The following is a 17,717-nucleotide window of genomic DNA, read 5'->3' as shown; positions in this document are numbered from 1 at the left end:
TTTATAATTGATAGAACAATGAAACAGAAAATCAGTAAGAATCTATAAGACCTGGACAACCCAAGTCAAATTTGTTAATAAGGCACAGATTAGGAGGAAATATTTATAATACCTGTGTCTAACAAAGGACTTGTATCCAGAATATTAATAGAACTCTGACAATTCATTAGCAAGAAGTCGAACAATCTGATTTTAAAAACAGAGAAAGATTTAAATAGTCACTAGCACATGGCAATAGGCACATGAAAGTACCCTCAACATTCCCAGTGACCAGATCATGCACATTAAAAGCACAGTGATTCATGTTCCACTATTCAACCACAGGGTGGCTAACCAAGTGTTGGCCAGATTGTGGAGCAACTTGATCTCTCAGATACAGATTGTGGGATGGAAAATTATATGGAAATTTTGAATAAAGTTTAATATTCCCTATCTATAACATCAGGAATTGAAAAGAGTAATTAAAATTTATGTTCACATAAGACCTGCGCAAGAATATTCATAGAAGCTTTATTTATTTGTTTGTTTTTTTGGTACTAGGGATCGAACTCAGGACCTTGCGCTTGTGAGGCAGGCACTGGAACTACTGAGCTAAATCCCCGGCCCAACAGCTTTATTTATAATAGCCCAAATCTGGAAACAAACCAATAATTTATCAACAGATAAGTGGATAAAACTAATTGTAGTGCATCCATTCGATGGAATGCAACTTAGCAAGAAAAATAAATGGACTATTGATAGATGCATCAGTGTCGCTAGGGCTCAGAAACATGCAGGACAGAGACACAGCCAATGACACACTATATGATTCTAGTTATGACACGCTAAAGGAGGCAGAACTAATCTATAGTGACAAAAAGCAAACTAAAGGTTGCCTTGGTTGGGAGAGAGGCAAGGGCAAGATGAAGTCCCAAAGGGCAAAAGTGGTCTTTTTGGTATTATGGGAAGGCTCTACACACTGTGAGGGTGGTTATGGGTGAAGCCTTTGTCCAAAGTCATCGACTTGTTGCACTTACAGGTGCCTACTATGTTTTAACTAAGTTGATTTTTAAAAAGCAAAAAGCAACAAGGATAAGGTCCTTCATGAGACTGTACCTGAACTTTGGACAATGTGATTAAAGCATCTTATGAATGTATTTTAATTATTATAGTCCTATTTTTCCTATAGGTATCTACTTTCTTCCTGTGAAAAAGAAGTGTATTGGTTAAGCCATGTTGATGAGCTCAGTTTAAAATTCTTGACTATGTTCACAGTATTAGCTATACCAGAAAGGCTAGAAACATCTTTTTAAAAAATTTTTAAATTTTTAAATTTTTCCATTAAGTTTATTGGTACATTTTAGGTATACAATACAGTTACGTTCATCATTGGGATCTTGTACCTGTACATGATGTATCTTGGTTCTTATTTTTTCCCCATTCACCTTCCTTCCCTTCCCTATTTACAAAGACTTGGTTTCAATGTTTTTCCTTTTCTCATATTTTTTCTTTTCCCTTCTTTCCTTTCCCCTTCCCTTCCCAATTCCCCTATTCCTTTAGACATTTTCTTCATATTTCACAATATCAATTATACATTTTGATACTTATTTACACTTTTAGTTTTTCACACCAGAGAAACTATTCAGTATTTACATGTGTGTCCTATTTATTTCACTTAAGAGTATGGCCTCAATGTGCATCCATTTAGCAATAAATGTCTCTAGTTTCTCATTCTTTATGGCTGAGTAGTACTCCATTTTACAAAAAACCCCACATCTTCTTTATCCAGTCTCCAGTTGATGGGTGATTGGGCTGTTTCCAAGTTTTAGCTATTACAAATTGTGCCACTATAAACATGGGTGAGCATATATCACTGTGGTATGATTCTTTTAATTCTTTTGGGAAGATACCCAGCAGAGGAATAGCTGGGTCAAATGGGACTTATAATCCTACTTGAAATATCTTTTTGAATTTAAGACAGAAGAAGGGACAGAAACAGGCATTGGGGAACAGAGCTTCCACACTGATCCATACACTAGGAACTATAGTAGGAGAACCATGCTTTTCTCCAGCTGTCCATGCTGAGAAGATAAAACTGGAATACTTCAAGTGTTTTGGCTTATTAACTTTCTGATAAATTTACTAAGATACCTGAAACCACACTGGCAAATTCCTCCTCATTTTCATAGTAAGCTGTCTTGGATCATTTGGGTTACGAGAGGATGCTAGCAAAAAGTGGAGAGGATAAAGAAATATCCTAGCTATTGCCACTACTGCCCACTTAAACATTCACACTCTGTCTAGCTCACTATGTCCACACTTGTTTTTACAAGTCAGCATGAAAAAGTAGCCAGGTTCCATTAATCGCAGTTTCTCCACATTGTATTTCACAATCTTATGTCATATTTCAATGATAAGATGAATAACGTAAGGATACAGATAGTTCTTTTCAACCCCAGGATATTATTTGATTGAAAATCATTACTTTCCAAAAGTCAGTAGCCACATGAAAGCCCATTTCGTACATCACCTACCTCCAATGATGGCTGAGTTTCTGTTGACTCCATTTCTTATAGCTTGGCCTTGTCCTGGATTATACGGAAAATCAGCACTGGCTGTACAGAAAGAAATGAAGAGTCAAGTGTATGACTAATTCCAGACAATCTTACAGTTCCTCTTTGCATAAGGCTTGCTCTTACTGGGCTTCCCTGAAAATAAGACCTAAGTAGAAAATAAGCTGTAACTGGTTGTTACTATGGTGATGGCCAGTGTCATGCAGATTATACCTTACTATTGTCTTACTCAGTGGCTACTCTGTAATGGCAGGTAAAGCCAGGATAGGCTTCTAGGGCTAGCATCTTTGATCTCTAGTGTTCAAGGTTGTTAGGTCTTATTTTCGGGGAAACTCGGTAGGTACACACAATGGCTCGTTTGTGGAAATACTAGAGAATCCCAGGACGACTGCAGTTGACTTACCTCTGTCCCACTGATAGACAAGTTCACTTTTAGAATACCCTGGCCCTTAGCATCTGTCAGTATGGTTTCCAGGTCAGTCCACCCCTTGGATACTGAAGCTATGGATGCTTGTGTCATTTATGTAACCTGGACACGGAGAAGCTTCACATATCTTCCTGCATATTTACATAACCTCTAGATTCCTTGTAATACCTACCACATTGTAAATGGCATGTAAACAGTCATTATGCAGCATTGCTTAGAGAATAATGAGAGAAAAACGTCTGTACAGAGATAATTTTTTTTTTAATATTTTGGGGCTGCAGTTGGTTGCACCTGCAGATGCAGGATCTGTGGACACAGAAGCCCAATTGTTCCATTATCACCTTATGTTTGGCTCAAATCTGCTCTCCATCCACCTACATCCCACTCCCAGAGGGTGGCACTGGGTATATCTGCAGGCGAGCTTTGTACAGGTGACAGCATTGGCTTACTAAGTAATTATTTCTTTAAACAAATATTTTACATGGCTCTAATGAAACCTGTACACTTCAGGAATCTGTAAAGGGGTCAAATTTCATAGATGTTGAGTAGAATATGAATGGCCTAAAAAACTTTCTATTTCTTTCCCTAGTACCAAAACCAAGAATCAGTTGTGTAATTTAGATGTTTCTCTAGGATACCACAAATTTTAAGCACACAGAGCATATAGGTGCCAACGTCTTTGTGTTGGTCAGCAGAGCTTTTATTATAATCTATACGAGCAAATTCAAAGGCTACAGTTTGAGAAGTGATGGTAAATCTTCCTGAAGCAGCTTCTTCTTTGTATAAAGCAGACCCCTGGCTGCTGGATGATGCCAATTCATTGTGCAAAATACTTTAAAAATAGAGATCTGCTATAATTAAAGGTGGACACAGCAAGAAAATAGGTTGTTACGATTCAGGGAGAAACTCATCAAAGACTCAGTTTTCTAAGATGAATTTATTCGTAGCTATAGACTGCCAAGAATCTCTAGGACAATGAGAAAAGTGAGTAGAACCTTTTCTCCTCCTGCTCACTTAGAAATCTAGCAACTCTCTGTCATTCCAGTACTTTGGGAGGCTGAGGCAGGATAATCACAAATTTGAGTCCAGCCCTGGCAACTTAATGACTTAGCAAGTCCCTGTCTCAAAAAAGGGTAGGGGTTGGAAGTGTAGCTCAGTTGGAAGCCCTGGTTTCAATCACCAATACAGAAAAAAATGGGGGTGCTACCAAAAAGGGAGATTTCAGATTCTACCAGCACTTGCAGTTTAACTCTTTCTCTCTTACACTTGATTTTCATACTTAGGGCCAGAGGAATTATTCTCTCCTAGATGCATAAAATCTAAATTATTTCAATCATTAGTATCTTTTGGACTTCATGACTGCTTAACACCACAGATGCTAAGAAATGGTGCAAATGAAAGGAAATTTAACTGATTCCTCAGGACTTTCCATAGTCTCCTAAGTCTTTAATTGGTAAATGCAAAAAGAGACATTTGGTGTTATTCATTTGTTTTAACTGGTCTGATTCTAAACCTAGGTAGCTGGGAAACAGTAAAGTACTATCTGGTTAGCTACTCTCCCCTTAGCTCACTCTTATTCCCCTTTGGGATATTTTGGGCTAGACAGCTTGGCTATGCACACATTCAAAATTTCAAATGTCAGCCCAAGAAGGCAGAGATCCTTCATTTACAGGCTGCTTGCCTGATATTAAATTGGTCACACATTTATGCTATGTGAATATAACTGGTTTACGTAAAAACATAATAATAAGAAAACTCGCTTTCTTCTTTAAACCAGAGTCTTCTTTCCAGAGAAGCATTATTTAATAGCTATGATACATTCTTTCACTTTGAGGAATATCTACTACATGCCAGACCCCATTCTAAGTTTATTTGATTAACAATAAAATAGGCAAAAAATTGTATTACCAAGAATTTTCCTGGTCCCATGTGACTTATTCATTGCACTCACCATAGAAGAGTTTGGTTTATATAGTCAAAGTCACTAACTGGGGTTGGTTTGAATTAAGAATTCTCTCCATTCACAGCACACTGCATGAAATGCTTTGGAGCTTCCACACTGTAAACCATACGACTCACACAATCACAAGGCAGCAAGATTTATTTATTAGTGCATATAATATCCTGGCTCTAGATACCCTTCAAATACTCAGAGCTGCTTTTCAAGGATGAAAGCCTGTACCTTTCCTACCCATCTGTTTTGCATTTTTTTCAGGCTTTTTGATGTTGTAAATACTCTTTTTCTCTGATCATTATTTAGTCCACGTCCTTCTAAAAAGTTATCGAACCTATAAGTAGCCTGGTTGGATAAGAACAGGAAGAGTTAATTCCAAAGTCAGTGATCTTCCCTGTCCTGCCTTGAAGGCTAGGAAGAGACTGGTGAGAAGGTCTCAGCTTTCGGACAGTTTAGCTTGCGTGGGGCTCATAGGAGGAAGAGCCCTTTTAGGGAATGGGGAGAAAAATTTGTTTTGTTTTGACCATATTGAGTTGTCTATCCACAAGACATGTGGATACTTTGTGCATGGGTTTTATTTCTCATCTCTGTTTGATAAACACAGAAAGCTCTTGACCTCCTTTAAATGATATGAACCTACAAAACAAATGAAGTATGGCAGCAAAACATCACTGTGGTGGTTTTCTTATTATTCTACTGTGTGATACTCAAAATTTTATGCATGTCTTGCTTTTGTGTCTCAGGTAATGTGGCAAGGGGACCATAGCATGGTTTCCCTCTACTCCAAAGCCTGCTTTCAGTTATAGTATCCTTGGCCACAGAACTGCAGGAAAACACAGATACTTATATATCCTGGGGGCCTCTACCCAGGTCCTTTTAGTCATAGAGTAGTGGAAGAAGTGACCTGAAGTGACACTAGGAGGATGACAGGAGCCAGAGGAGAACATTAGGATGTCTTTGATATGAATCTGGACTCCTTGGCATGGGGAAGGAGGCCTCTCCTGGGCTGAATTTCTCTCTTGTCTTTTCCCTCTTGGGACCACTTTTTCACCACTCCCTGATGCTTCCAGCCAGCATATCTCTGCTCATCTAGGTGATGCTCTCTGTCCAGACACCTGGCTTACTTTTCCTCTCTCTGTCTATCAGATCTTTCCTCTTTGCTGAAGATATCCTCCACTCCCTAAATTAAGTGGTCAACCCCCTCTTCAATGGGTATAGTTTTAATTCTTATCACTCTTTTCACGGTAGCTGTCCTTTTAAAGGCAGGGGCCAATCTTAATTCTGTTTGAGTTCCAGACAATAATAATGTAGTAGAAAGGGCAAAATGGATATTCATTGACTAATCTAATTAAAATCAATCTATTAAGGGTTGTGTAAACATTTATGGAGCTTCTTCAATAACAGTCTTCCATACTGGCATAATTTTAAAAGTCAGCTAAGCACTCTCAACTAAAACCTAAAAGCAAGGCAGGATTCTTACTCTTTCCAACAAAGGAAAGGAACATTTTAAATATAGAAAAGATATTCATGACTTTTTGTCCCCTATACTTTGGATATTGTTAGAAAACCATTAGTGGGAAACCCTCAGGTCAACAGGAACAGTTAGGAAATCCAAGGGCAGAATTCTTTTCTTTTAAATGAATATCCTTGTTTTCATACTTTTATTTTTTAACATATGCTTGGTTGTCTTAATGCATATGAATGCTCTCTCCCTTGAGGCAAAGCTATTTTATTCTGGCAATCAGAACAATTTCTATTTTAATAGATATATTTCATTGTAGCTGTCCTTTCCCCTGGGCACCAGCATCCTCTTGGAAATGCCTGTAAAGAATATGATGACAAAGAAACGCGGCTGAGACATGGATGGCCAAGCTCACTCACGACACTTGTCTATTCTGCTGGTAATACCCATGTCCCCCCATCCAGTTCGCTGGGAAAGATGAACAATTTTAGAGGTCGAAGGCTAGTAAGGAATCTATATTTTCAGAAATATTGTAAGTCCAAACTTGGGGTGTTAATTCAAAATAGGCTGCATAGATATTAACAAATCTCAAGCCAAGACTTGCATCAGATAAGCACAGACTACATGCATTACACATTTCTTCTGGTCCCCAACTGGTGATAATCACCAAGCATGGTGCCGTTCCAGCTTGAGTATCTCACAAAAGTGCGTATGTTTCTGTGCATTTCCAGCAGTAGAGTCACAGGCCATATCTCCTTGCAACTTCCAGATATTGGCTTTCTGCCCCTCCTCTACCAGCACAGGCCATGCAGGACTTTTTTTTGGAGGAACTGATGTGAGATTCTTCTCCTAGGAGTGGACTCAGTAAACAGCCTGGCTAAGTCTTCAGAGTCTATCACATTTGCACTGCTGCCTTCCTTACCCACAGATAAGGCTTCCCCACACTCATGCCCCGTCAAACCCACACTATTGTACACAGTCATCTTTCCATTGTCTTTGTCTTCCATCTGAGAAGCAACCTGAGAGTTTCCTACTACTGTACTTCCCCCTTTTCCCTTCCTCTATTTTCAGGTTGGGAAAACCCCCCAGGAAATAACACTGAAGCATATTTTGTCAGAGCAGGCCTAGTAGAAGCTGCTCCTGACAGTTATACAGCTATAGGTCAGCCAAAGCACTCTTTCACCTACTCCAAAGAATAGAAAATATGACGGTTTTATTCCATTTCTAAAAGTGTTTCTTCCCTCTACTATATTCTTGAAAGACTATCACAAAAGCAAGATGACAGTCTCATTAACACCTCCTTTAGCTGTGTGCTAGGCATGGCTGAGCAAGGGGTCCTTAACAACTGAGGCAATGGGGACTGTCAGATGCCAGGGACAAGTTCTGAGCTCCGGTGTTAAATGACAATGCTCCAGGTCACCATGTAGATTGTTTATATGTGTGAATGGGAAAGCTCTGCTGTGGTTTGGCTCTAAAATATTCCCCCAAAGTCCCATGTGTTGGAAGGTGATTGGATCATGGGAACACTGTACTCATCAGTGGATTAATCCATTGATGAGTTCATGGCTGAATGCGGTGTTAGGGCGCTGGGCCTTGTTGGAAGAGGTTGGTCACTGCGGGGAGGACCTGGAAGGGTGTATTCTTATTCCTGGCTCCTCTCTTCTCTTTCTGCTTCTTGGCTGCCATGGGGTGATTAGCTTTCCTCTGCCAGGCCCTTCCACCATGCTGTTTCTGTTTTGGAGCCAGTTAGCCACAGATTTCATCCATGGAAACCATGAGCCAGATAAACCCCTGCTCCTATAAGTTGTGGGTGTTGGGTATTTTGTCCCAGCAGTGGGAAAGCTGACTAATTAATACAAGCTCTAAATTCTAGGATTACATTAAAGAAGTCATTGCTTGGACTCTTTTCCTCACATATCAAACTCTCTGGTGCCCTGTCCAAACCTACAGTTCTGTGACATGGCACAACTTTCAAAAGAAAAGTTGCAAAAGTGGCAAAACATCAAGTGGTTAGTAGTGGTGGAATCAGCATAGAAGTTTTCCTTCTGTTATGGAGTACCAACAATAAATTCAAATTTTGAGAGCAGTCTGTTTAGGAAATAATAACGGCCCCGCCCATAAGTCCTTTTCATATATTAACTCCTTAGATCCTCATGGAAAGCCTGTGAGGTTGGCTCATTCATCTCATTTTGGAAGGATAAACATTTGGGCTCATGTGATCAGGAAGCGGTGGAGTCAGGATTTGAATCAGAGAAGTTAGTTCTAGAAACCACTAAACACTTAGTGAAGTTGTCCCTGATGAGAAGGGATCCATCTACACTTACTCTATCAAATGACCCACATCACTGAGTGGTCTTCAGGCAGCCAACCAACTGAGCCCCATTGTTTTCTGTGGTTGCTGGGCTGTCTGCAGAGGCAGACAAAAGCCTTTTAACAGCAAACAGCTTCTGACTACATCTGCCTTTCTTCAAAAGATGAGCTTCCTTTATCTGACAAAGGAAGATTCCACAGGATGGCAGTATTGGTTGTACAACGTGACAGTCTGAGACCCTAGAATCAACACTGTAGAAGAATAGAAAATCCTGCTTCTGCCTCTGGAACCCCTACTGGGCCAAAACAGCATAAAGGAAATGGTTACTACCACAGTAGGAAAACTCTTGGACCATCACGTAATTGAGACACCATCACAGGACCAGAAATAGTGCAAATTACGCTTTAAAATATTATTGTCAGAATGTAATTTTGATTGTACTTATAGAATGTGAAAAATCAATTAAGTTTCTAGGCAGCTACTTAAGTACTAGAAATGGACTTAAAAGACAGTTGTGAGAACAGAATATTAAGAAGAGAGTCGAATTCTTGAGCCTCTAATTCCTCATCTATGATTGCTATGTACCAAGTTTCAAAATAAGGAAAATTGTAGACTTTAGGCTCAGAAACCAATTGCAAATAAAACACATTTGAATGTACATAAAAATAAATTGAGATTACCTGACATAAAACCCCTCAAAATAAAAGGCACTAAAAGCTTCAGGTTGTCATACATCAGAGACAAAAAAAAAAGATTGGCTCTGACATTGAGAGAAAAATCTCCATGGAAACCACTGGAGCTTCAGTATTGAAAGTGATAATTTGAGACACTTCAACAAAATTGCTGCTATTAATTATAATTTAATTTAAATTGCAACACTTTCCTCAGCAGGGCCCTTGTTCATGTATATATATCCTGCTTTCCCCCAGCTTCTTTGTTTCATTTCACTTTCTTCTCTCTTAGAAGCTGAGTTATATAGCAGAAAATGATTTTTCTCAATTAATTTGCTTTAGCCATTCATGATTGACTGATATTTTGAAAATCATTATAAAGACAAATGGCTGTTGACTCTGATGCTGAGATATAAGAAATACTATTTTATTTTATAGAGAAGGCTGCTGCTGATCAGATTTTCAGGAAGAAGAAATTTCTCAGGATCTGAAGGTTTTTGTGTAGAAGAAAAAAACATGTGCTCCTAAACCTATGTGATCATTTTTATATCTACACCCTTGAGCCCAGTTTCTAAAGAAAGCCAGAATTTCCAATTTCAAAGGGAGAAGGGACTTTGAAGTTTTGGCTTCTGACCTGAGCAGTTAAACAAGCCTTATATTCCCAGCTTCTTGCAGGAGAGAGGAAGTGTTAGCCTCTTACATGACTGTCCAGGATCCAGTGACCAAAAGAATTAGGTGAATTAGGTGAAAAGAAATAGAATTAACACACTTGTATCGCCTGCTATATGTTATGATTATTTAGAAAATGCCAACTTTAATCCAAAAGAACTGAATGAGCAATTGATTTCATTATGTTCCCTTCTTTCATCCATTTCTTAGTAAACTTCTGAATTGTCTCAATTGCCTTTCAAGAAGACTGACAGATATTCCTAGATTGGGCTAGCATGGCTTCATTCTTCTGTCTGATGAACTGTAAATAAGTATTTTTAATTGGAAATGGCTCATTACTGATAGATGCTGAGGCTTTGCATCCCACAAAACAAAGATAGATAGTGTCTCTTTAATGTTAGACAAATAAGTCTTGTTATTTCTCAAGTGGGCAAATTGTTTTGGTATAAGTGTTTATAAATCAGTTGTCAGTTATTGTCAGGCAACGCGGGCACTTCTGGATCGGATGGCTATAGCTGCTTTCTACAGATTCCTTAGCCTCACAACCTCTCTCGGTATCTCATTACAGTAGCTGAAAACCCGGGATGAATGGCGAGTAGGTCAGAGTCCTGTGTCGGTAGGTGCTAGGGTCACCAGAACGTCGTTTCTGGTTTCCTCACTCAGGGTGCTCTCCAAGCATCTCCTTTTTTTTTGGTGGGGGTACTGGAAATTGAACCCAGGACCTGAACTACATCCTCAGGCCTTTTGTTTTTTCTTTTCTTTTTCTCCAGTACTGAGGGTTGAATCCAGCGTCTTGGAACTGAACTACCCCTTCTCTTATTTTTTATTTTGAGACAGGGTCTTGCTAAGCTGCTAAATTGCCTGGGCTGATCCTCCTGCCTCAGCTTCCCAGACTGTTGGGATTCCAGTGTGAGCTAACACACCTGCGTGGACAAGCCTTGCCTGTGTAGATCAGAGAGCTTCAGAGCTGCCCCCCTGTGCAGTGTTGAATTTTTCTTGTTAACACTGTCATTCTTTGTTGAGGGTTGTCCTCACTTCTTACCCTCCCTGCCACAAGGTGTTTGTTGATGTTAACAGAAGTACAAGATGAAGCCCCTCCAGCTGGGGGGAAAGGATAAATTTGGGAAGTGCCACTTCAATCCCTGTCTGAGGGGTTTCTGATTCTCCTGCTGCATGGCACCCTGCGTAGGGAGGGTGCTGCCACTTCCTATGGAAACAGGTCCCCGGATGTCAGGGTAAAGGAACCTCTGCTGTGTCACTGTGTGCTCTTTGGTCCTGGGATCAAAGTAACTGTACCTCAGCTGGCTTTTTCTTCCTCTGTCCCTCAGTCAGCTGTGCCTCAGGGGGAAGGCAAATTGATTTCTGAGTGCTGTGGCTTGGTGTGGCAAATCTCTGGGGGGGTCTCCTTACAGTGCAGATTCGGGCAGAGCTGGTCCAGTGGGCCTGGGGTCTGCATTCCTAACCGGTGCCAGTGCTTGGTTCTATAGCTCCCTTTGAGCTGCAGAACATTAATTGAGACCCTTGGTAGTTCCTATCTCCAGCTGTTCTTGTGTGTGTGTGCTTTAATTTAATGTGGTGCCTGGGAGGGAATTGAAATAATTTCTTCTGAAAATCTTGTCTTTTTTTTTTCTTGGTGGAATCATTTGTGCTTTTAATGATCTGCATGTCAGAATGCCCCACGGTTCCATTTCCTTGAGCTCTGTTTCTTTTTCATGTTGTAAAAATTACACTAGGAATATGGCTTTAATTTCTGATTATGATTTTTCAGTATTTTGAATGTAAAAGTGGGTTTCTATTACTAATCTATATTGAGAGTAGTTGTAGAAAAAACAGACAAGGAGTTTAATAAATGGCTCTCTTAGGTATGTCCTCCAATATACCTTCCCTGGTTCAAAACAAATATATAAATTGGTTCTTTCAAAAAGTGTATCAGGGAGGGAAAACACTGGAGTGGCTTCTGCCTCCTTCTCTTCTCCCTCCTCTCCCCCCACCCTGGTTCCCTTCCCCCTCTCTCCTTCCCCATCCCCCTTCTTATTTTTTTGAGACAGGATCTCACTGTGTAGTTCAGGCTGGCCTTGAATGTACTATGTGGCCTCAGACTCACAACCCTCCCACTTCAGCCTCCTGATGCAGGTGTGCATGCCCAAGCTCAGAGTGCTTAGGCTCTTGATGCATTCAAAGGCATACATGGGAGAAATAGATGTATTTTTAAAAACATTAGGTTTTTGCTTTTCTGGAGTGTATTTCCTTTTTTGAAAAGGACTTTTATCCCTTTGCTGCTGTTTCTTGCAGGGAAGGGTTGCACAGTGACAGAACACACTAATCAGTGCAGGGGACAGCCATATAGGCCATACAGGCATATTATGGGATGTCAAATACTCTAACACACACTGCCTGTCCATAGCTTTCTGAAATGGACCTGGGTGTACAAGGAGCATTGAGTGCACCCATCAAAAAGGAGTCTCAGCTAATAGAAATTGTGGTTTCCTTGTCAGCAAAACAGAATAGGAAGAACCAATTGTCTGCAGAATCATGGAAACAGCTTCAGTTTCCAAGGGTGGTTGAGAAAATAATGCAAGATAGGAAGGGGAAAGCAGTCCCAGTGAGTGTGCCCAAGATGTACACGGTAAAGGCTCCAGCTGCATTTCACCCTGCCTAGTAGACAGTGGTCTGGGACTAAGAAATACATCCACAGGGCATTCTGCAGGTATCTGAAAAGGCTTGGGATGTCCTGGATTTATGGCTTGGAGCTTGATGAAAATCACACTTCTATCATCTAAAACCTACTCAGGAGATAAACATCATTTGTGGAAATGGAGGCACAGGGCATCATTTTAGGAATCGGGCAAGCATACAGGGTTCCTGCCCACTCCTACTTTATGCACATCCCAGGAAATCCAAAGGGCATCACTGGACCGGCGATAGTTCTCTTGGAAACAGCTGGGTATCACTGATTGATTTTTGTCATCGTCGTCTGTCATTCAAAGGAGTGAATAATAAAATGCATTTAAAAATACATGAATCTTCTGCTGCAACCTTTCAGTCTCAGCTGGAATAAGATGCTGGCTGCAGTCTGCGACAATGAACACATTCCTGCACAGGCTCTGCCCATATTCATGAGATGTTTGTGTTGTAACTGTTATTGTTTCCAGAAACCAGTACATCGAGTACGCACTGCAGACCGCTCACTGACTCCGGCTCCACTGAGTGGTCTACCAGAGGGGGCAGTCCGCAAACATAGAGTGAGTGCTTTTAAAAATTAATTCTGTGCATATATTGAGTCTTATCAATGCCTTGTTGGGCTCTTGGTTTTGAAATACTCTTTTGAGCTGCATTAGTGCAAGTGAAAATTTATGATTCCAATCCCAAGACAACATCTCTTCTTCCAAGAAATCTGACTTCAGAAAACAGAATAGAAAAGTCCCTTGCTAAATACATTTTCCTTATCTTTTGAACTAGTTTCTTCTTGAAATAACTGTAGATCTCAAAAGACAATTGTCTTTGCTTGTGGATAGGTAGAAAGGCTCAAGGTTGTCAAACAGAACCTTGTGGAAACAAATTACTTTTGGTTATTAAAGTTGCTCAGCATTGTCCCACAGAGTCCTCCCTGCTGCTGCTTCAGGTCATTGTAAAGAGAATGTGACAAACTCCACCACAAGCCATGCAGCTTTGTCATAGTTCTTGATCATACTCACAGAGTGTGAAAAAAAAATGTTTGATTGGCTCTAGCTGCTTGGGGATGATTTATTCCATATAAAAAAGGAAAGTGGAAAAATATATATTTAGTAGCAGGGATTTCACCTGCAGGTAGGCAAATTACATATGATTTCAGTATAATATTTGAAGGATGACAACATGGCTCAGAGTAAAGAGTTGGAATTCCTATGTTTAAGTTTCAACTTTTTATTAGGAAAATGTACTAAACCGGAGGTGAGGACAGTTAGATCTTAGAGCTGACAGCACTGCTTTCTGTTTCCTTTGGACCAAGTCACAATCCTGCCTACACCCTAAGTTTGGGGGTGGGGATCAGCTCCCCGGGTGGCTCTAATGCACAGTCACGGTTGGTCAAACCATTTCATGGGGCAAGGAATGCATTTATTATTTTGGGAGACATTTTCCTTATCTTTAAAATATGGCTAATAAGGTCCACTCAGCCTACTTCACACGGGCACTGTTAGGATCCAGCAAAATCATGCATTGGAAGAATTTTAGCAAATGAAGTCACTTACAAATTTAAGCAGCTCTTAGTTCCATTTGTATCCTTCCCAGGTTTCTCAAAGTTAAAATTTCCAAGTAAATGATATAGAACCATGTTTAGCTTTTCCTAAGGAGGATTTTCCAAGTGACTCATCTCATCCTCTGTGTTTAAAATAACTACACCTCATATTCATACAGATTTTTTATGTACCCTTCTACTTCAACATAAAATAGATTTAAATTTAAAAAAGCCTTTCATGGTTGCTCCTGGGGAAAAACTCAACAGCAGGATCAATAATCTACCCTGTCTTTAGACATTTCTGAGTAGTCTGCCTGACAGAGCATGTAGAATCAACTGAAGATCTCAGAGATGGGAAGCGATTGATTTATTATTTATTCATCATTAGTATTTACATAGGGATTTTGCTCTGAAAGGCACAGAGTAGTGGGCCTCACACTTTATCTAGGTGTTTCTACAAATTTGGGGGTCAAGGCCCTGATTTTCCATCAAACTGGCATTTCCAGGTAGTGACTGGCCGCGTACCCCTAGGGGAGAACTCACAGCTAGGGATTCCTCCAGCAGTCTTTGAGAATAATAAGTCAGAAAAAGAAGTGAAGCCACAGCCAGATACAGTGGAACAGGCCTGTAATCCCAGCACCCTAGAAGGCTGAGGCAAGAGGATTACAAGTTGGAGCCCAGCCTGGGCAATATAGCGAGAGCCTATTTCAAAATAAAAAAGGAGAGAAGAGCTGGGGATGTAGTTTAGGGCAAAGGCTCTGGGTTCAATCCTAGTACCACAAAGAAAGTGATGATGCATTATTTGGAGATGTGGAGGGTACTGTGTACCCCCAGGGAGCCCTGCAGCTCAGGGACAGGGAGTTGGAGGAGACAACTGTGTGAGATTCAGGGACACAGGGATGGGGTGGCCGGGAGCATGGGGCTCACATCGCGGCATGCTTCTGACATTCCTGTGGCACAAGAATGAGGCAAAAATGCACACTGACTGCCATCAACAAAAAAGTCACCATGGCAACCGAGGGCTGTGTCCCCCTGCACTTAGGCAGCATGTGACTGAGGCTAATGGCTGAGATGACCGCCAGCTCCAGACCTGGAAAATGTACCTCTGAGTGCTGTGCAGCTGGGGCTGGGACAGAGAGTGGGTGATGGAGACTGAAGCTGGACTGGGCTCCGACCTGAACGGGGGCAAAATCTATAAGAAGAGAAGAAGGCAAAGAGAGAGCAGCAGAGGAAAACGAGCAATGGAAGAGAAATCCACAGAAGGATGGAACTGTGGTCTTCGAATTGTCCCAGGGCCGCATTTTGCGCCCCTCTTGTTTTTCACGGTGGCATTTCAGAGAGTCGGTGATGCAGGTTCAGAAAGAACAGAGGCCCAAAGAAAGGGAGCCCCTGGCACCTGCACACATGCATGGTGGCACACGAGCCAGACCTCGTTGGTTTTCGCTGGAACGTGGCGTGGGAGGTTTGTAAACAGGAGTGTTTGGGAAACTTTAGCTTCCATGCGCAAACTCTGCTCCGGGTGACAAACTTGACCATGGCCATCTTCCCCAGAGTCGTGGAACGAATTAAGTTTGTGAATCGAGGTACCTCTGGATATTAATTTTTGCTCCAAAGATGCAGTTGGGCTTATTTTCAGGGGATGTTTTATTTTTTTTATGTGCAGCAATCTACATTTATTCATGTATAAAGGTGCCCACTTGGGTATTTACAAATACTTAATTATAATTTATATTATCATTTATTTTAAGTGTTAATGTCAATATTAATTACTTATATGTAATTATATATTAATATTATTTTATAATTCAATATATCTGTTGCATATTGTAACAGACACACTAAATGCATCCACATTAAATGCTGACAATCTTAACTGGGGTTTATTTTGGGGGTAGGGATTATATTACAAGCATCCTGAAGAATCGTGCTGGAGCTTATTTTCCAGTTAGGTCTCATTTTCAGGGAACTAGGGAAATTCAAGAGGAAAAAGTAAATGTGGAAGGACAGAAAGGAAAATTTTGAGCAAACAGAATCAAAGGGAAATTGGCTCCATGAGATGTTAAATCCACCTGAAAGCTCAATGTTTATGGCAGGTCCTCCCCCATGAAGAATCTGACTCAGGCCAGAACAGACCAGAAGTCCAAATGCAGACTCCTGCCCGAAGGGTGACTGGAAATACGATAAGGGGAGGGGACCTCACACAATGTGCTGGGACAACAGCTGGCCATCGGGGTGAAAATAAGGCTGGGTTCTTGCCCTACTTCTTCCACCTAAATACATTTTCGGGGGGCAAATACGTAGATCTCACAACTAAAACATCAAATCATTAGGAAAACAGTATGCAATAATTCTAAAAATTAGTTCTGAATGCAGAAGGGATGATACAAAACTCAAAAGCCATAGGACACTTTACATTTCACTATGTAAAAATAAAGAGAAAAACTTTTACCTGAGGATAAAAGTCCATAAATTAAAAAATTGAGATTAAACTGGGAAAACATCCAAATACATGTTAAAATACTAATTTACTTAGCATATAAAGGATACTTAGGAGGGCCGGGGATGTAGCTCAGTGGCAGGACTCCTGCCTGGCAAGTGCAAAGTCCCGAGTTTGATCCCCGGTACCACAAAAAACAAACAAACAAATGAACAAAACAACTTAAGAATTTACTAGCAAATGACCAACAAACCAATAGGAAAGAATAGAAACATCTAAATAATTCTTTGGGCAAAAACCATGAGTAGGCAGCTCATAAAAAATACAAATCATGTATACATGTATTCAAAGATATCTAACTCACCTATGTTTAATGAAAAATGAATTAAAGCAATAAATTTTATTTTTAAACAAAACAATAAAATTATGTAAAACATAATGCACTGTTTTGATGGAGGTGTGGGAATAAAGGCCCTCCAACATTGTTGGACTGTCAACAGGAATATATCATTGGAGGGTGATTTATTATGAATAACTATCAAAATTAAAAATACAAGTGTCCTTTGATTCATCAAAATCATGTGTACAAAGCTACTTAGTGGGGAAGCAATGTAGAAACAAAAGATGAGATACAATGAAAATGATCATTACATCCAAAATCTGTAACTCTAATATGTTGCATGTTTGAGATATACAAATATGCTTGGTGCTTTCGCAGAAAAAGCAGAATTTGGAACATTTTCAATAATATGCACATTAAGTAATTGGGGATCATATTTTTTCTTTACACTCGAATAAGTGTGTACTCTGTTGGTTTCTGAAGAGCAAAAAAGATGTAAGATAATAAGATTATTACAAGAGACAAAACGAATTAATCATGGAGTCTTAGCACAAAGATGAGAAAGGAGTCCTTCTCAGAGATAAAGATGTAATTATAAGGCTGGAAAGATTACTTTTAAGCACTTGCAGGTGGTAAAGAAAGCCAACTACCAGCTTGTATTTATGAAGGCAACTGAAT

At 40.2% G+C, this 17,717-nt stretch overlaps 1 protein-coding gene across 3 annotated transcripts in view; it reads right to left on the bottom strand.

Annotated features, from left to right (window-relative positions):
- The window catches only part of Cntnap2 (contactin associated protein 2), a 2,081,788-nt gene that overhangs the window by 4,441 nt on the left and 2,059,630 nt on the right, over nucleotides 1-17,717 (bottom strand). For all 3 annotated transcript variants that reach the window (XM_004860475.3, XM_087207768.1, XM_087207772.1), the window contains one exon: nucleotides 2,514-2,594. In XM_004860475.3, coding sequence (XP_004860532.1) covers nucleotides 2,514-2,594 — 81 coding nt within the window. The remainder of the gene's footprint in view (nucleotides 1-2,513; nucleotides 2,595-17,717) is intronic.

Source organism: Heterocephalus glaber, unplaced genomic scaffold (genome assembly GCF_053883595.1).
Source record: "Heterocephalus glaber isolate CG9 unplaced genomic scaffold, H.glaber_assembly_v1.0 deba00000818, whole genome shotgun sequence".
Taxonomy (NCBI): domain Eukaryota; kingdom Metazoa; phylum Chordata; class Mammalia; order Rodentia; family Bathyergidae; genus Heterocephalus; species Heterocephalus glaber.
Note: the sequence above shows the minus strand (reverse complement) of the source record. Positions and strands in the feature narration are given on the sequence as shown.